Here is a 20,989-nt window from a genome sequence, read left to right on the forward strand (position 1 = left end):
ATAAAAAAAACGTCCGTGTAGTTATATTTAGGTGTACGGTGAAAAAATTACAGGTGGTCAAATTTAATCACGAGTCCCTAATACGACGTGTTAGGGAGCCTACATACACACACGCCTCCCGAACCTGGCGGGAGGCGTGTTTGTATGAAGGCTCCCACGGCGTGCTTCATAATCACGCCCTTGTTGCGACACGGCGTCCTCATTTGGAGACGCGACTTACATTTACCATTTCTGCGCACTGTTGATAAGGAAGAGACCGCAAACACTAAGCTAATGATAAATCAAGCATTCTTGTTGCCTAAAGTTTCTTTGTATCACTTCTGGTTGAAATATTTTGCTACAACCGATTAATTTGGTGAAGGCAGTACCGTGTTTAACGAGACGTTGGACGTGGGGCGTTTCGGCAGGATATTGTTTTACCTTTAGGAAAATATTGTTTTACCTTTTTAGGAACGCTCCCTGCCAGCAGATAACTATCGCATGTAGTTTGAGTGAGTCGTTGAATTCTGTTTATGAAGAAATATAGCATAACTGACTGTACAATAATTAGATAATTATTTACGTTTCAATTACGACTAAGTGCTATAAAATTCACTGTAATGTATTCTAACACAGTAAAAGCTCGTTAATTCGAACTTGAAGGGTAATATAAAATTGATCGAATTAAGCTGAGTTAGAATTAGAGTGCGGGTGCTAGAATGAACGGACATCGCACCGCACTGCGCGGGCAGAACCCAATGAAGCCACCTATGGACTCGTTGTCGTGAATTAGGCCCTACCACATGCACGTTTGTGGCAGTGATTTCGTAAATTACGTTCATGGAGCTCTGACGGCGAAGTGATACGCCAGAAACAAGCGCCGACATGCATTCATGTGAGCGGTGAGCCTTAATGTCAAAATATATGACACTATTTGTGTTCCAAAACACGTTTATTTACATGGCAAAGTTAATGCAATCAAAATTAAAAGTAATCCGCAATCTGCATTTGCTTGCGTTTCTTCTGTCGCGATTCCATGAGCATCGTTTGCAGCTTGCCCAAGAGCTCCAGCGCAGCGTCCGAATTCTCATCTGGTGAGAAATGCTGCCGCTTAGTTCTTTTGCATCTATAGTAAATTTGGCCTCGCTTGGTTTTGCAACACATCGTGGTCACTCTAGGCCGACTTCTGCAAGGAGCGATGGAAACCAGGAGCTCCCAGTTCGAATTAACCGTTGCGCATACTGACGCGTTCGAATTACCAGGGGTTTTGCCCTATAGGAATAGACAGGGCTGTGCCGAGACCAAGACGTCCGTTCGAATTAACTGTAAGTTCGAATTAACTGAATCCGAATTAACGAGCTTTTACTACTTCCACTGGCTTTAAATTCGGTCTCCAGATCCTTGGCATCAAATTATGTAACTTTCACGCATTTGTAGAAAGACGACCATAATGCGTGTAGCATAGAGATATCTTGGTTTTGGAAATATAATACTTCAGGAGGCTCTGAACACGAGCTTGTTGTTAACGCTTCATATCACGAAAAAGCGCAAGCACACGAGACCAGAAAGGCAAGACTGGGCTTGGCACTGAACTACCAGTGTATGCGTTTACTTCTGCATGGCGATTTTTTTTTTCTGTATAGACACAATCCTCTCAATATCGTTTAGACATAATACAGGGCATACCTGAACTTGCCGGAGGGGTGTATCATCCAGGAGAATTGCTGGTGCTGCTGGTCTATGGACGGCTGCCGAAGCAGCGCCGAAGACAGCAGCGGATTATCCGGGAGCAAGAACAGCTCCAGTTGCCGCTTCAGCTGCTCGCGTTTCTCGATCGCAGCTTCGTCCGTCTGCGAGGGCACACCGTGCCGCAAACTAGATTTAGTGCGTGGCCTCCGAGATTAGCTCCGGCAACGTGACGTGGCCTCCTCGATTAGCTCTGGCAAAGCGTAGCAACGCGCGTTGCCGGAGCTAATCGTGGATGCCACGTTTAGTGCATGCACGTACCAGCGTCTGCCCTAAATGTCTCGTTGGACAGTCCGACGACCACACGACGACCGAACATTTGCGTGGGCGTATCGTTTCCGTAACTGACGCTGGACGGTATAAACGCTATACATAATACAGAGTAAAAATACATTGAAAACGTCAATGGAAGGTTGATGAGGTCAACGGAATCAAATAAGCAACGCATACTCTTTCCTGCCTGTTGTGTCGGCGTTCTATGTTCTGCGGTATATCACGTCAAGATAGGCCGTTTATATTCTCAAATCTGTTGTTTAATAAATAAGGTTTTGTGGTATATTGTTAAAGACAACGCCCCCAGTGTTCTATCACTCGTATCCCGTTCCTACACTGTATATAGTGTAGCAACGTGATAAGAACGGGATGAATGCCAAGAAAATGGAGGTGATGAGGAAGACGACGAGTGTAAAACTGCAAGATGGAGGCAATTGCCTCCGTATCAAAGAACTGTGCAGTGTGTTGATGTTGTATGTAAAGACTGCGCCATTACTATATATATATATATATATATATATATATATATATATATATATATATATATATTGAGGTCATTGTCATAACCTCAATATCTCTATTGGCTAAAAGAAAAACCAATGCACGCTTGTGTCTCCGTACTTACGCGTGTGCCTTGTGTATGTGCGTGATCAATGAAAACACAGATGGAGGAAGCAACGGCCGCTCCATACAGGCGCAAAGTAATTGCCTACCACCGTGTTTTTTACAGCGAAAGCAGTTATGAGATCACAACAAGGGCCGTTTTTGGCGCCGTAGTTGTCCGCCGCCGCCGGTGTCCGTAACCACTATCGCTCGAAATAAGAAAAAAAAAACGAAATAAGAAAAAATTTCCAGGATCGAACGGGGTTCGAACCTGGGTCCTCTGCGTGGGAGCCCAGTAGACTACCTCAGAGACATGCCGGTGCTTGAAACTCCTTTGCAAAAAGACTCTATACAAGCTTCATATCGGGAAGGAACCACATTAACATATGTTATATAGCGTGGTAGAAAAGTAAAATAACAACCGGGCGTCACACAACGCGAGTTCTGTAGCCAGGCGTCACACAATGCGAATTGCGCAACGAGTGGGTTGTTGAATGCTCCCAACCCATTACAAAGCGCTTAGCCATAATTCTTCATCGTCATCAGGCACAGCATCAACAAGGTGTACATAATGCCTTACAGGTGTTTAGCAGGTACCACGGTTCTACGCAGAATGACGAAAAATTGCATAGTGGCTGCTTCCCTACTTCACAAAAATTATGATGATTTATAGCGTAGTGGGTTCCTCGCAAGTGCACTTCTATTGGTTGCCAAGGAAGCCCATAAGGCTCCCATGATCCATTTCCGCGGGGTCTCATAAAGTTAATTCCCTCTATCTCTCACGTTAGCTTATGTTATAAATCGTGGTGGTAGAGTGACATAACGACCGGCCGTCACATAATGCGAATAAAGTAACTAGTGGGTCCTTTAACGCTTCCAACCCATTACAAAAGGCTCAGTCATAATTCTTCATCGTCATCAACCGTCGCATCAAGAAACTGCTCATAACGCCTTACAGATGCTACCTCGCTTCTCCGCAGAATGACGAGTAATGTCGTGGTGGGTGCTTCCCAACTTCACAAAAAATATTATTTGTGGCGTAGTGGGTACGTTGCTAGTGTACTTGTGTTAGCAGTCACAAGATAGTTTATAAGGGCTCTATAGAAATGCCGCTCTTCGAGCTTTCGCTCTGACTGTGCTGCGCTTTCCGCGCAGGCCTGGCGTTTTTTTTTTCTTCTGACAGTAGAAAGCATCATGCCCTGTCAATGCATCGCTGCACTTCATAGATGACATGGATAAAACACCATTTAACAAATACTGCCTCGAGCTCAATCTGTTAAAACAAATTTAGACCTTTGCAACGAAGAAAGAGGGAACACACTTTCTGGGCTGTTTCGCGGCAGTACATAGGCTGACGTCGCTGCCTCGGCAGTCTATTTTTGTGGGGTCACGTTTATACAACCGCCCAGAGGGGATTATGGCGGCACCCAGGGAGCCTTCTTTGAAAAAATGCATACAACGCCGCCCTTAGCGCGCGTCAAGTGAGCTTTCAATATGGCTTCTGATTTCTTCACAAGAAAGTGAGGCGGATGATGAACGAAAACTCAGAAAATTAATTTGTGGGTGAAAAGAAATATGTGGTAGGTAGATAAAACCACGTCAGCTCGTTTTATTTACCGTATTTTCGCAACGTTCATAAACGTAACGTAAGAAGTCACTCAGTTGCTTCCGTGGGGCCAGTAATTTGACACTGTGGTTAATTACACATCTTAAATTAAATAATTGTAGTTGTGGTTGGTTAATTTTCTTTGCTTCTTCTGTAACTTGTGCAAATCATTCCAAGACAGATTGAACGAAATCGCTCTGTCATTTTGCCATGCTGCCAATTCATCCCCCAAACTAACAACATCTAATTTACAAACACGCGTTGGTTCTTCAGCGAGAGTCAAGTATTTCAAGGTTCTTCAGCGATAGTCAAGTATCACCAGACTAAGTTTGACAGGGGGTGTTCTGTCACCCTCTGGAAGACCCGTTCACAATCCCCTCCAAGTAAGCAAGAAAACTTGTGCCGCATACTAGCCAAACGCTTTAGAAACGCTTCTTATAGATACGCGATCTTATACGAGAGACAAGTCCGTAAAAAAAGAATAAGCAGTCTGATAGCTTCATCCTACGTCAGCGTTCTTAAACAAGCTTATTTCGAGAAGTTGTGACATTTGGTGAAAAAGCACTTCACGTCAATTTCTTAAAGTCTTGCGGAAACTATCATCATGAATTTCTGAATTTCTTGCAAAGGCTTCGCACATAAACTGGAAATTCGTTTAAAGTGCATGCGCCTTGCGAACTTCTCGGCTGAAGCTCATGCATTGCAATATGTGTCGTGAAGTAATTAATCAAAATGCAATCAGTTAATTTCTATTATTTAGTCGAGTATGTACTTTGTATCGGGCAAGTACTCTCCGTCGCTTGATGAGTCGAGCTCGAGCGCTAAAATTGCGCTATTGGTTATATTTAAACATTCGGTGTTTTTTTTTTTAAGGAAGGAACACACGGTATAAGCACTTAGAAGGACGTTGGTAAGCTGCTGATATTGAATTGCGAGGGCCTGTGGAAACCATAAGGAAAATGCCGTGTGTCCCTTTTCGCGGTTCAAATACGCGAAAGCGGTTAAAACTGTTTTGTAAGCGCTGTTTCATGGGCCCACAAGATTTATATGGGAACGGATTACGAGCGATGCTGTATTCGCGTTTCTGCTGTAGACGCCTCTCCGCTCATTGCTCCGGCGTGAGCGACTGCAGACGGCGGAACGCTCTTCTTCGGACTCGTGATCTTACGACTCGTTCACCGCTTTTCGACGGTACCACTTTCGCCTTCTGTATTCGCGTTGCAGCTGCCGACGCCTCCCCGCTTGTTTGCATTCCTTTCTCCAGCGTGAACGCGCTGCGCAGTCTCCACATCTCGCCTTCTCCTCCAGTTTCTCGCAGTGTTCTACGCCATACTACAGCAGCACCACCACCAAGGCAAGCACCGCCGCCTGCTTCACTGTCTCCATTTTCTGCATGTACACCCCCCCCCCCCCCCACTCCTCCGTGGGAACTCATGGGCTAGAGATAAGGTAAACAGCATCGCTTTAAAGAAAAATGTAGTGATAGCCTGAACGCTACTGGAGTGACCCATTGCGCCAAGTCGAAGTGGAACTGGTACACAATTCACAAAGGCCTCTTACGTTAGAATTGTTCGTAACACGATATTTTGGAAAATCCTGAGGTTGGGCATCACGTTAGCAAGTGATCCCAACCAACAGCAGAGAGCACTAATTAACCAACAAAGGGTTCCATGAATTCGACCCCTTGCCTTTAGCGATAAACCACTATAGACACTACGTCGACTGCCTTTCACATCTATACGAGTACCTCAGCTCCGGTGGCTCGAACGGAGCCGTACGTGATGTTGGAGGACGCCGTCATCGCTCCCTGACGCCCGTGCCCCTTCACTGGGACGGGCGCGTCGAGGCCGTGCTTGAGAAACTCCTTGACGGGAGGGCGCGACATCTCCAGCGTCTGGCTCAGCAACGGCGCCATGTCGCTTAGCGTCGGCCCGGTCGCCATCGAAGCCCGCCGCCGCATGACCGAGGCGCGGCTAAGCTTGGAGTTGAACTTCGACGTGGCTTGGAGCTCTTCCTCCATGATTGGGTGGTGTGGCTGTAGTAGCCGTCGAAGGAAATGAGGTCGTCCTCAGCTAAGTCGCATAACGCTGCAGCGAGGCGAGTATCCTTTCTCCTTGCTCTCTTTCTCCTTCTCGGGGGGCACGCGCGTTCGTGCCGTCAGCAACCGCCGGCGAGCGGTGTTGATGGCGATGGAATATTTTGTAGGCGCGATAATTAAGACGATGACGACGTCTACCGGAAACATGTAGGCACATCTATTGTCAAGAATAAGAAGAAGAAGACCTTTGCGTCGGGAGATTAACCCACGGAGCTTTTACCTTCGCAGGTCTGGTCTGGTGCAGTCACCTTTATGCCTCTATTGCAATGAGAGCGAATCCCCGCATAATTTCTTTTTAACACGCACTAGGTTTACAAACCAAAGAAAAATATTACTGGAAGAACACTTCCGAAGGATGGGCTTCAATTTGTTACTTCCGATGGTTCTTTCTTTTGGTGCTACCGCGATAGGTTTCAGCCACAGGAACGTTTGCGATGTTGTATGTGATTTCCTACGTGAGACAAAAAGAATTTAATGTTAAGGTTATCTAATTTCACTTTCTTTTTTTAACTATATTGGTTATTATTATTATTATTATTATTATTATTATTATTATTATTATTATTATTATTATTATTATTATATTATTATTATTATTATTATTATTATTATTATTATTATTATTGCTTTGTCATTGATTGTATCAATGAGTTATTTTGTAAAATGTCTATTTATAAACATATTTAGAATATAAGCAATTTAATTTCTAAAACAAGGTAGCCCCCCCCCCCCTTTCATGACCGCCCCTTTCAAACGCCTAGCCTCTCCCTCCGCCATGTCGCGAGCCCGTTGGACTGCCCATAGCTGTTCTCCCAAATCCGGACTTCATAGCGCAGCATGCCACTTGGACGACGTAACGTACGTCTTCGTCAACCCGTAACGCGGGACACTGCCAGAGCATGCGGTCTAACCTGGCAAAGTCTGAGCAAAGCGCGCAAGTGTTTGACGTCTGAATTTCGGGCGGCCCGCTGCGTGCTAGTTCACGTCCCGACGGACCTGAATAAAGTTTTTTCCATTCCATTTCATTTTCCCGGAGTGGAGTGAGAGTCAAAATTTTAGGATCTACATCTAACATTTCGCCTCCGTTGGAATGCGACCGCCGCGGCCCGGATCGAACCCGCGACTTTTGTGTCAGCAGCCGAGCACCGTAATCACTGTTCCACCGCGGCGGACAGGACTTATTGCAGTAAGCCACCCATTTATTGGCCACTTTGCCGCATTGGGTTTGAGCCACCATTGCTGAGGAGAAGAAACAGAGGAGGAGCAGGAGGATAAAGCAGGAGATAGAAGATGTCGGCCAATCCCCCTCATTGGGTGTGGGCGCCATAAAAAGTGGATCATTATCTTCTTCATCCTCATCAAACGTCGACCCGCACGTGACCACAGCACGGTAGGTGGCGGCTCCCACCACCGCGTATAGTCGCGCTCAGCACACGTTCTCTAGAGGAGAGAACGGGTGCGACGAAAAAAACAGCCGCAGGTTGCCACGAAGACGCAAAATAAGTTTATCAAGCGCACGGAAAGACAGTGCGGTTAGCTATTCCCCGTGTCCCATATTACTCTAGCTAAGGGAACTTTCTTGGCGCGAGTTAGCAGGCACCTCCTTATAAGGTCACGTGCGATACTTCGACATTACCAGCGGCTCATCGTGGAGAAGAAGCATTATGAACTAAGGAAAACCCCACGTAGAAATGTAATTGGACGGGGCCAGTTACAGTCAGCTACTTTTGATGGTGCCGTGGTGTGGAGTCAACCACTGCCCAATGAGATGAGAGAAAAGAAAAATGGCAATCTTTACTGCATCGCTCCTTTAGAACTGGCTTTTCTGCAAGCAGGGTCTTTATGTGGTGAAGCAAACTTTACTGCGTGTACTAGGACAACTACGGTGATTTGTACTAACGCTGCCATACTATACTGTCTGTGATAATGTTAACGAGGACAACGATCATCCTGTTCACCTTCTGCGAACAGTAAAACACCAGCTAATTTTGAGAGCACATTGAGAATAATAATGGGTAAGGAGTGGGGGTGTGCGAATATCGAAAATTTTGAATATTTAATAAAATAGGGATCTACTCGGTTAGGTCGTCGGATCGACTAGCCGCTATTTGTTAATACGAATATTTTTCGAATAGCTTACAAATATTTTAACACGTCAACTGCACCGAAATAAACACAAAATTGATGCAAATGTGCGAAAAGTGTAATTCCCACATACGTGCGTAGAGGCACAAAATATGAGAGCTTACGTGGCGCAGCAGTCCACATATCGCTCGAAGAGCCGGGAACATTACCGGCTATACAACGGCCATCCTCACTGTATGGAGAGCTATGTGCATGCGAATAATCTGGTTATTTGTTTCTAATGCCGCAATTGTTCTCTTAATGCTAAGATTTTGAATACAGGGACGCGAACATTCTTTCGTATTAATTTCAAAAACTAATGTTCAACTTCAGTGTTCGAAAGCTATAAACTGTCCAGAAGGTACTCGATATTAGATTAGATTCGACTAGCTTCCGATACTTTAGATTACTGTTTGGCCTCGAAAATTTAAATGTTAAAAAAAAAGTCATTCTAAAACCAGAGGTGCGCTTCCCCACGCTGCACATTCGCGCAACTAATGACGGCACGGCACCTATTGTACTTCAAGTGGAGTGGACAAGGCTTAAAGTCAGGGGGGGGGGGGCTCAAGCCCCCCCCCCCCCCTCCTTTCCAATTTTTAGAGAGGGGCTGAGCACCCCCCACGGCTGGTCAAATGTAGCACTATGGCACCTATTCGACAAGCGCTATATATGTGTGAGCGTGTGTGTGCGTGTGTGCGTGTATGTGTGTGTGTGTGAGAGAGTGAGATAGAGTGAGCGTACCTGCTCCATATCGGTCGCCGTACTACGAGGGCCGCACCTCCAATGAAGGGAGACTTTAAAGGGGTACTGACACGAATATTTTCAGTTGTCGTTTTTTTGCGTCAAATGAAAGTTCAAGCCCTCAAGAGCCTAGAAAAGGTAGTGCTAAGCGCGAGTTCGCCCTGAAAAAGTAATTACAGTATGTTTTTAAAAGCTAGTTTCGGTTCCTACTGTACCCTGACGTCACAACACGGTATGAGCTTCTCGTCACGTGCTCGCACAATATACAGTGACGTTTCCACGGCCGCTCGGCAACGTGGCTCCGTTGGTGACGCACAAGCGGCCATCTTGGAAGTTTTGGTACCTAACGTCATCACAACTAGCCAGACTGCTGCGTGAAGTCACCAGAATTTGTACTGTAGCCTGACGTCAAGCTAGTGTCGATGTCAGTAGGTGCGCCATGGAAAAATTGACTTTAATATCAAATTAAAATACCTTATCAGCATTTTCTGAGCTTCACACTTGCTCACAGCCGTCTCTGCATAAAGGAGATTTGTATGTCACAGTAAACTAGCCTTCGAAAAAAGGTGTCAGTACGCCTTTAAGGCCTGGGAGGGGAGGTCCTAGTTGCACATGCTGGGGCTTGTCTATTATGCGCGTTTATATCAAGAGAGATGGGGCCTACATTTTCCGCGTCATAGCGCAAGCAAACTGCGCTGTAACACGCCGTTTGCGGAAGTGACCAGCCGCCGTTAGTTGGGCTAACTGCGCCGCAGGAAAGCTAGCTTTACAATTATGAAAAAACTCTAGAGAATTTTAGTGCCGGAGACCCCAAGTTGCTTGCGTACGGACGCTCTTTCGTTCCACTGAACTCCATAACCTCAGGCTAGCGCACTAAGACTTCTGCAAATCCGTTTGTATCCCACACCTCGGTCCCTTAAAGGATTGACCCTGACCGTTCACAGTCGAGCCCCAAATGTGGCCATGACTCATGCACTTTTGACCACATGCTCTGGCTGTGCCCAGCCTTTAACGCCTCTCCGATCACGAAGGAGCGATGGGAGGAATCCCCGAACAGCGGTAATCTTCACACTCTCAACTCCAGGCCGTCCAGAGGGCGCACGACATGGCGGCGGGACTTCGACTGCCGGTCCCATCGTGGGCGGAGCCGCCAACTTGATTTTGGAGGACCTCCGGCTCTCTAGATCCGAGACACTGTTCTTTTCACAACGTGCCAGACACTGCTTCGAGGTAGCTAAAAATAAATTTGACACACACTACATAATCTGATTGTGACATCCCCGCGTCAAGTATCAGATTTGATAATGTCGGAAGACAACACTCTATGACATTAAAATAACATGACACTATCTTTGAATCTGATTTTCATGAGGTTTGCCATGCAAACACACACACACAAACACGCACACACAAACACACACACACACACACACACACACACACACACACACACACACACACACACACACACACACACACACACACACACACACACACACACACACACACATGCGGTCAACGGCGACCTTTTCGGACTCCCAAATTTTTAAATTTTCCTAATAATTCACCGCCGCCACGTACTATAAAAAAGCGCGACTTGCACTACTGGCACAAGGCTGGAGCCAACAGCGGAGGTAGTGTTCGACCTAGCTTTTTGTCATTTTTTGCTACTAGCACTAAGTATGGTCAGCTTGGCTATCCTTCTCCGGTTTCGGTCGGTTCCCCACACTACGCACGTGGTTTTGGCGGGAACATGTCACGTGACTAGATGTTACGACGTGGTTTTGGCGGGAACATGTCACGTGACTAGCTCTTACGTGATGTTACGTGATTTTGAGTCGCGCTACTAGTTACGTGGTTCATGGCGGGGACATGCCGCGTGACTAGCTGTTACGTGATCTTAGTAACGTTACTAGCTCTTACGTTGGTACGTGATTTTCAGTCACGTGACGCGGTTTTTAGTCATGTGACTAGCTTTTACGGGGTTTTGGCGAGAACATGTCACGTGACTAGCTGTTACGTTATCTTAGTCACGCGACTAGATGTTACGTGATTTTAGTCATATGACTAGATGTTGCGTGAGTTATTCACGTGACCAGATGTTACGTGTTGTAATGTGCAGGGGCGTACCCAAAAAAGGGGGGGGGGTGGGGGGGTTCAACCCCCTCCGAGATCTTCAATTTTGCTTGCGTATATATACACGCACCCATACAAACGCACGCACGAACATACACAAAGTATGGTTAAACCCCCTCCCGAAAAAAATTTCTGGCTACGCCCCTGGTAACGTGCTTTGTAGTCGCGTGACTAGTTGTTACTTGATGTTACGTGATTTTAGTCCAGTGACTAGTTGTTACGGGATGTTACGTTATTTTTAGTCACGTAACATACTCGCCCTTCATAGTTATTGCATTCCAAGGCCGGACAAATCAACACGTGTTGTGGGAGTGAAGCAGAAGATGAAGAGGACGAAGCAAGTGCGTGCCGGTTCATTTACATTCGCACTACCCGATGGAACGAAAAGTTTTGACAGCTTCGCTGTTAAAACCAATATGCAGGAACTTCTGAAATTTTGAACACTGAAGCACTTCGCTGTGTGATTTCTTAGAGTTTACGCCATGATTACAGGTTTAAACCAGCGTTAATTAAAGCCACTACCGCTGAAATGTTGATTATCTCACAAACTCGAGTCGGTGCTCATGGACTCCAATCCGCTTGCAGCCATAGCTGTTTCAAGAAATCAGCTTGGCTGCAACCCAAGAAAGTAGAGTGCTGTCAAGCACATGACACATTGCAGTAAAGCATTATCTTCTCTTGTGCCCATGCATGCATGCCTTACTTTCTTTCATGAAGCATACTAAGACTTGACAGGAGCTGCTGTCATAGGATGGTATGTGTACCTCAATTATACACACATGCACCTGCCATCTTTTGCCATGGTACAAGCACAGTTCCACATACTATAAGTGCAATGGAAGGCCTTCAGATATATTTCACACTTGACTGTGGCAACTTGAGCGCTTGAGAGAGTATGCATTCGTTTATTTTTCAGAATACTTGACTTTACAGAGTTCGCAGTTGTTAGGGCATCCAAAAAACCAAACGTCTACAGTACATACTATAATTGCGGAATAAGAAAAGCTAAATACCAAATATTTGTTAATTACAGTAGACTCTCATTAAGTGGAACCCGACGAGACCAGAAAAATACATTCCATGTAACAGGAGTCCCATTTACTGAAAGATGAAGTGGGGTGCAGAATCCAGTACAAAACTAATCATATTAGAGGTAGTTGTGCCATTTAAGCAGAAATTTCGTTTAGATTTCCGTTTACTGAAAGCCTACTGTATATTATATCACAAATTTTAAATTGCAGAAGTTGTGTCTGCCAGCACATGTAGTCTGTCAGCACAGTTGACTGTGGAATCACCACTGTTGTAGCTGGCATAGAATATTTTTAAACCTGCTGATACTACTGCATATTACCTTAACTATGCAGATACTGTATTACTGCACAAATACAGACGAACTCAATAATCAAATGCCATTTATTTTCCTATGTACAGTAACGATAAATGCACATCCAGATGGTACAGTAGAAAATGAGGCTGAAGGTGCATTGAAATTAGAGGCAAGTACACAACAGTTATGATGACTGTACGGCATCCTGCGGTCTGTCATCGATGAGCCAAAGTTTGAGAGAGTTGTCCACTTTCTCCGAATCATTGAACGTAAAGAAAGTGTCACTGTCGTCGTCTGAAAGCTCTGGGAACTTCCTCTGCCCAGATGTTGTGGCATACACTGGCAATGTTGGATGGAGGCTGCAAAGAACAGTACCATTCCTCATGATGCTTGTTAAACAGGCTCACTAGTTTTCCACCAGAGTGAAATAAAAGAAATGAAGATTGAAAAGAAAACGATGTGTGCATACTTTGATTTTGTTAGGTCTTTCTTATTTCTCCTTTCCAGGTAACCTGGTGTAGCCTTTAGTGTGCGAGCGTAAGTGCACAAAAACTTGACCGAATCATGCAGTCTTTGCTTCTCATTCTCCCCTATTGGAACAAACGAGCAAAGCCACTGCTGCCATATTATACTTGAGAAACACTCCTTGAAAGAATGGCTCCTTATTCAGCCATAGTAGCACTTCTCAAATCGAACACTCAAAAGTCACTGTCACTTATGCTAAGGTTTAGGATGGCATTCCTGTGTGACCTTTGAAGTAATAATAATAATATCTGGGGTTTAACGTCCCAAAACCAAGCTATGATTATGAGAGACGCCATAGTGGAGGGCTCCGGAAATTTCGACCACCTGGGGTTCTTTAACGTGCACCTAAATCTAAGTACACGAGCCTCAAACATTTTCGCCTCCATCGAAAATGCAGCCGCCGCGGCCGGGATGACCTTTGAAGTGATCACTTACTTATCAAACATCACAGCTTGCGTAACTAAATTAGGTGATAGGTACTAGTGCTTATGTGCTAATTCCTGCCATGTTAAATACAGCTGATACTCTAACTAAATACCATTAACTAAGTTTTGCTTTCACAAGGTAAGACTCATTCACTGCCATTCAAAGTTGTTTTCGCACAGTACCAGGTAACACATTTGCTTTTAGATGCTGATGCGTCCAGTGCCCATGCACCGAGAGCTCCGTAGCAATATTACTGTCACTATTTTGGAAAGGCTTCGCACGGTTTATGCGTGGCCAAAGGGCTGTTTTTGTGACTCTGCTTATCTCGAAATTCCAGTAATTTGGAATTTCCAGCCTTTCCTGCAGCTTCTGGTAAAGAGAGTTGTACTGTATGCTGAGAAAAGCTAAATATCAGAGAAATGGGGCAAGATCTTTTTCTGTTCGACTCTGTGTCCATGGCCTAATGAAAGCAGATGCATGTACACTTGTTTTTGTGCAAAACGCACATATTACGTGACCTGAGGCACTCACCCACCGATAAGACGACAGCAGTCATAGTTGGCAAAGTCCGAGATGGCTTACTAATGAAGCTTTCGCTTAAAGAAGCTCTGAGCCACCTTTTTTTATTTCTCAGAAATGCTTGTAAACGAGAAATATGCCTCTCAGAAATATATTACTCAAAAAATTTTTAGAAAGAAAGACCTATACTAAGGGTGGAGATATTACGAGTTCCAAGTACCTCTTTCCCAACCGCTTTGAGCTTCCAACATCCCGAAGCAGTGGACCAGCACTGGTGGCGATGCCCCGTCTACGACCTTTCATTGCATTCCTATTAGGCGAGCGTGGCCGAGTTGTGGAGGCCAGTTGACTTTACTTGGATGTGTGCAATTCTAATCAGAATTTGAAATACAGACCTATGACTGCTACAGCCTGTTTAGTTAGCTATGTCACTTAATATACGCAGCAACAATAGGGCAGGAGTGCACCGATCCATACACTCAACCCGGGGACTAAACCTCCATAGGCCAATGGCAGCTCACTGTAGGAATCTGCCCAATGTGATCAGGATAGCCGCTGGCAGCTGCCATATCGCTGTGTTCGAAAAGACGGCATCTCAACTTTACACTCCACTTGAGAAGTCTATGCGCCGTGCACAAGAAAATTTGGCTGAGATGTTCACAGATCAGTCCTATACCTGCAGAGTGTGTTTTCACATCAAGCCCAAAGGGTGCTTGAGGGTTCCTTTAAAACAAAGCTGCCCTTTATATCACAGCGGTTCAGTCTAATGCATTTATGCAATGTTCAGTTGTGGGCAAGATGCACTAATCGATGTTGTGTTGTGAAGCTTTGGCACACGCAAATTTGTGCGTGGTTTTGTGTGCCATGTAGACAGACTCTGAGAAGAGTGCTGCATGTTTATTTCAGATGCCACAGCAGGCGATACTGCACAGCGCAAGCATTATGAGGAGTGAGTTGTTCATGAGAAACGGAAGTGCCCACTTTGAGAGCCTGTAGTCAACGTGAGTAAGGACAGAGTCACAGGAATCGGCAAAACCTGCAGCTTTTGTTTGGTTGTGAGTCAGTGAAGCCAACTATTAGCGTTGATGGCCTCTCTTACACCAGGCATGATGCAGTAGAGTTGCTGGCGTAGTGCTATGTCATTTGGAAGTGGGTGACATCGAAATAATTGTCATTAAACAGCAGAGGGTAAGTGATTGTGCAGTTTTGACTACTCGAGTCAACCTGTGAACACAGAGTGACACTCTCATGGATCAGTGGTCTTGGTGTTCTACTACTGAGCACCATGTTGTGGGATCGATTCACAGGTGTTACGGCTGCATTCTAATGAATAAACAATGCACAAAATGCTTGTGCAGTGAGATTTTAGTGCGCGTCAAAAAACACCTAGCACTAGATGAAAATAGTTAAAGGCCTCATTACAACATTCACCACTGTCAAACTGTAGCACTGATACATAAAATCCAGCCAATTATTATAATATCTCACCCTGCACCACCACAACTGCTTTTAAAGAAAGCAGATACCTCCAGTTGTTCTTGAAGGAACCAGACATCAATGAATAGGTACTAACACAGTAGAAATTGTACAGCTGCACAAGTTAAAAGAGAAAGTACAGTAATTCCTTGTTGCAACGAAGTCAGCAGGACAACGAAAGAATCCGTTATAAGCGGTATTTCTATACAAGCGACCACTCAAGAAAAGCTAAAGCAGTCGAGTTTAAATTACGCCACAACTGCGAGGAAGTCAGAACATAATGTATTCAGTGAAGCAGAACATCCACTTCGGGGTATTTCGAATTGCAATTCCTCTTTTTCTCCACCGAGAAGCTCTTTTCAAAGCCATCCATCGCAGCTTCCTTGTCTTTCAATACAGTTGAAAAAGTAGACAGCAATATGCCGAATTCCCTTGCGATGTCAGTTTGCTGCCGGCTGCCTTTTTCCACTTCGTTTATCAGCAGAACTTTCTGTGCAAAGTCAGACACTTTTGCCTGGAGCCTGATGGAGGCATTTATCACTGTAGACCACAAAACTACACGTGAGGCACGCCTAACAAAGCCCTCTGAATAGCACAATCACATGGCCTGCAGCACGGATACAAAGACACTCGCCGTCAGCTCCAAACTGACTGAACGTGGCAATGACGCAGAAGCTTCAAAATGTTGTCAAGGCATCTTGCTTTCTTCGTGTGCGCTGGTGATGGCAAAGGTTGCAATGGGGGGCTTAGCTTCAGCTTCACACGTTGCAGAAGAAAGGTGATCGGAGTCGTGCAAGATGCAGGAACAGCAGAAGCACACTCGTTGGTAGAAGGTTGCGCTCAGGAGGGCAGCTTTGGTGCAGCAGCGATGTCAAAACTGGCAGCAAGGAATGAAGGCGAGCGAGAGGACTGACTGGAGTCTGAACAGTTTGCAGACTGGAGAGTGAATAACAAGGGGAAGGCAAGGCCTGCTTTTATAGGGGGGTGTGGACACCACGGAATTCTACGAGAGTTTTGTGCTGAAAAGCGCCGCAAATGCCATGTCTAAAGTCTGAGGTTATGTTTGTTGTGCTCAAAAAACGATTAACCGCTCACTGTGGTACACAGTGCAATGGTGAAAACTGACCAGTTTTGTGTAGGGGCTTTGCATGATCACTGGGTGTTTTTTTTCCCCTAGGCATGCAGCCATGAAGTTTGCAAAACCAGAGTTTTTTGGCGCCCCATTATCGATGAAACTGCCAATTCTATGGTTTCAGTGTCGGTGTTCACGCACTGTCGCGTTCACACCATTGACAAATGTATAGGAACAAAATTCAGTGACCCTAGCCTCATTTAGACTATTTGTCTAAAGTTGGACGGTGCGTTTCAGTGCCAGAAGTGCTCTTTAGAGCGCTAAAAATTTGCTGGAGTGCACCCCATGGAATGCTACGGCGCAAATCAGCCAGCAGTATTTTGGGTCACTGTTTGGCATCCAAGAGACCACGGTTTTCTGGCGTCGCAACCCGCCAGGTAAACTTTATTTTTGTGTAGATTCTGTCACGGGGGACGCCAGCGATGCAATTACGACCAAGATCAACTGTTCGGGCACACTGCACTATGAAATTTGACAGCTCCCATTCGCTCCGCAGTAAACAGCTGGCAGCATTCAGCACTCACTTGGCACCTGTTACTAGGCTGTCATCGGTCGTGGGTTTGGTACTTTTATGGCTTGTTCTGTGCCTGCACAAGACTAGTTTGTCGGCAGCATCAATTTGACACTACATGCACAAAAGGGTCGCTGCCGCTCGGTGACACCTCCGCTCACCACTTCGTTCTAAGACGGTCAAGAACACCTATTTTCATGGTGTGTCATTTGTATGATGAAAGAAACTTCATAACCTCCCTTTATGGTTTTTCTTGACCATATACATTACGCAATACAGCGAGCCTACAATAAAAGCTCTGGTAGGGTTGCAGTAAGCCACTTATAAAACAAGTGCACTGATCCTCAACGAGCAAAAATATCTGGCGGCTATCTCACCTGACACCATTTACACAGTCATCATGAGCCTTGAAGAAAAGGCCTGGTTTTTTGAGGGGCTCACAGTCGTCGAGCTCTAATGGTTCAACTTGAAGGTCCCACACAGTGACGATGCCATTACTGTTGCCTGAAACAAGGTAGTTCCCGCACCTAAAAATACAGAAAAAAGCAGGACTGTGACCACTTCTGAAGCGAACGTCCCCTTAGTGGATCGAATTTAGGCTAACGCAAAGGGAGCAACAGAACAGAATGTCAAAGAGCAACGCCACTCTAGTTAACATATCATAACAGATAACATATCCTGTGCCTTCCACTTCATTCTGCTTTATTCTTTACACATTACATGTCAAGCCGTGTGACTAAACCCAGCCATGACAGTGGCACAGCAGCAAAGCCATGTTTAAGTCAATTACGTACTAAGGCCAAGAGAAATTAAACATGCTGACGTGGATCGTTTATTAGAAAACACTGTCTCATGTAAAGCTACCAGAACTTTAAACATTGCACAACCTAAGAAACAGCCTACTTTAAATTTGATCCTCATTGTGAAGAATGCACATTTCAGGCGCAGTAATCGCAACTTTTATGACAGAGAACATGCAGCAGTCCTTCATAAAGCCAACGTGTACAAGAACTGCCTGTGCTCACATTATGCTGCACTAACTTAATACATAAACTTCAATTTCCATGCACTAATGATGTACCACCAATGTAACTAGTACAATAACACATTTAGGTTTCATGTAACCTCTGACATGTAGTGTAGTGAATACAGCTATATAGAGCAATCTGGGTGTAGTCTTACTATAATAATGTTGTTTACACAGCACAAAGTCTAGCATTATGCAACGCTAAATGAGCGGGCAAAATATTCAACAAGGCCACGTTAAGGCGCAGGTGCGTTCACCTGAAATATGCCATCACAGCACTAGTACAACACAAGCATTGCTTTCTGGCTAACCACACCACTTGGGAGATAAAGCATTCAGCTTGAAAAAAAAAAAATCCTACGAAACCACATTTGTGACAGATTAACCATGATTCAATTCAATCAGAACAACTCACCGGGAAAGCTCGAAGTACATGCGCTGGTGAGTCGTGACAGTCCTTTTCATGCAGTACAACACCTTGCCCAGATTACGCAGATCCCAGCAGAGGATCTCTGTGTCCTGCGAGAAAATCCCACGCGCAACATCACGTTGTCACAAGCGTCAGAATAAAAGTGTGATAGCAACAGACAAGGAAGAGAGAGAGAAAAAGAGAAATGCCAGGAAGGTTAAATCAAATTGCTCTTGGTTTTCTACCTTACAACACGAGGGGTAAAGGAGTCGGAAAAAATAGTAGAAAGAAAAGAAAGCGTAAAGAAATCTTGCAGCTTTGCCCGAATTGATAGCAATAGCAAAGTGCACCGTTATGCTTACACTCCTCAGAGGGCGTTCAACGATAAGTATTCTAGATGCCAGCACTATGCAGCATGCAAGGAAACTGTTGCTGGACACAAGCAACAGTGACCTGGCAGTTACTAGCTGTTTCAGAACACTGATGCTACAGGAGTCATTGCCAATGGCATTGAAGGTGTCCAACCTAGATGGCACACTAGTCAAGCATGACAAAAAACGGTCAGCGTCAGTAAGCATCCATTACATATCGTTGGCTTTAAATTTATGGTCAAATCTGCTATGACCAGTGGATAGACACAGCAGCAAGGGACATCTTGCTGAATGCAAGACGTCTAGGCTTGTGCGAATATTCGACCACTTCGAATATTCGAACGAATATTACAGTATTCGAATTCGCTTCGAAACGAATTTAAATTATAGGAAATTTCGAAGTATTCGAAATGAACGAATAGACATACATAAACCGCATGTAACCCCCTGTAAACGTGGTTTCAAAGCAGTGGAGGTATGCTATACCGTGAATACACCTTTCCAGGAGAAATCTGCACTGCCGCGAAGTCTCACTTCAAGTTTAAATGAACATACAGTAAAACCTCGTTAATTCAAAGTCACTGGGACTGTGAAAACTCTAATTAAGCGGGTTTTCAAATTAACCAAACATACAAAAAGCGGGATGCAAGGAACTTTGAATTACTGGAAGTAATCAGATGTGCTCGTTTGCTGTTCATGCTAGTTTGCGGCTACAAGGGTTATGTCTTCCAGCAATACCTGGTCCCAATTTTGCCGCTAAACCGGGAAAACGGCGGGCCTCGCTGCTGCCAGCGCAAGAAAAAAAAAGAAGAGCGGAAAAAAACGGTCGCATGATCAACTGAAATGCGCGCCTGCGGAAAAGACGTGCTTCGCTGCAGCACAGCGGTGACACGCGGGCAGCATGTCACCTGCTCTTTGCGGCGTCAGCACGTCATGATGCGACTATTCGCCCATTCTTTCTGGTAAAATAACGAATTTAATAATGACCAGTGTGCGATGTGTTCTGGGTGGAAAGGATGATCACTGAAGTTTTCGAACTGAGTTTTCGAAGTAGGCGTTACAGGCAAGTACTCCGCCAGCAGTGCAAGTGCGCAAATTGCCGGAACAACCGCCAATCGGAGGTTCACATACATCGCCAATTCCGTTAGACCGCCCTTTATTTCTCTATTTTCCCAGAAAGAATGGGTAAATCATGACGCGCTGACGTTGCGAGAAGCATGCGTCATGCTGCCCGCGTGTCACTGCTGTGTTGCAGTGAAGCATGTCTTCTTTTCCGCAGGCGCACTTTTTAGGTGACCACGAGACCGCCTTTTGCTTAGTTTTTTTCTTGCACTGGCAGCAGCGAGGCTGGGATGCTTCACTTGTCACTCTTTAGTATCGCTACATTGCATTGCCTTGTGGCTCCTAAGGGCCATTGTTTCTGCGGATTTCCAGCTAAATTGGGATCGTGCGAATTGGCACATGGCACCCAAAGTTTTCAAATTAACCAGGCTGGTACTGACCGCCGCTTCAAATTATCCACTCAAATTTACATTGCAAAAAAACAGGGCCAAGGAAATCCTTCTAATTATGCGGAATTTTGAAATAACCGAGTTCGAATTAATGAGGTTTTACTGCATTACCCTCAGATTGATTCATCATTTTTTAAGTTTAAAAAGCTTGTTATACCGTCTTATATGTTCCAAGTATAGTAAATCTTAAAGCGTAACATGTTTTACAGGTTATCACTTGCATTCTACCGAAAGTCAAATCCTGCTACTACTCTAAGTTGCTTCCACTTCCCTTTGAACCAAAAAGAATGACATATGCATATACCTTGTTTGAACTTTAAAAATATTGCGCTGGTTAGTTGGGTCATGACAAATAAGCTCATTTTTCTTTATAATATGTGATATAAACTATTCGAATTCGGTTCGAAATTCGCTTCGAATTCGCTTCGGACCTAAAATTTACTATTCGC

The 20,989-nt window shown here is 44.9% G+C and overlaps 1 protein-coding gene across 1 annotated transcript; it reads right to left on the minus strand.

Moving 5' to 3' along the window:
- Window positions 1-12,693: 12,693 nt before the first annotated feature.
- On the minus strand, window positions 12,694-18,777 carry LOC119387664 (telomerase Cajal body protein 1-like). Its single transcript, XM_037655126.2, has 3 exons — window positions 18,665-18,777; window positions 17,600-17,749; window positions 12,694-12,992 (listed from the first exon to the last, which is right to left on the minus strand). The coding sequence occupies exons 1-3, from the start codon at window positions 18,712-18,714 to the stop codon at window positions 12,818-12,820; spliced, it is 375 nt and encodes a 124-aa protein (XP_037511054.1). The 5' UTR covers window positions 18,715-18,777; the 3' UTR covers window positions 12,694-12,817.
- Window positions 18,778-20,989: the final 2,212 nt, after the last annotated feature.

This window comes from Rhipicephalus sanguineus, chromosome 3 (assembly GCF_013339695.2).
Source record: "Rhipicephalus sanguineus isolate Rsan-2018 chromosome 3, BIME_Rsan_1.4, whole genome shotgun sequence".
Classification (NCBI taxonomy): Eukaryota; Metazoa; Arthropoda; class Arachnida; order Ixodida; family Ixodidae; genus Rhipicephalus; species Rhipicephalus sanguineus.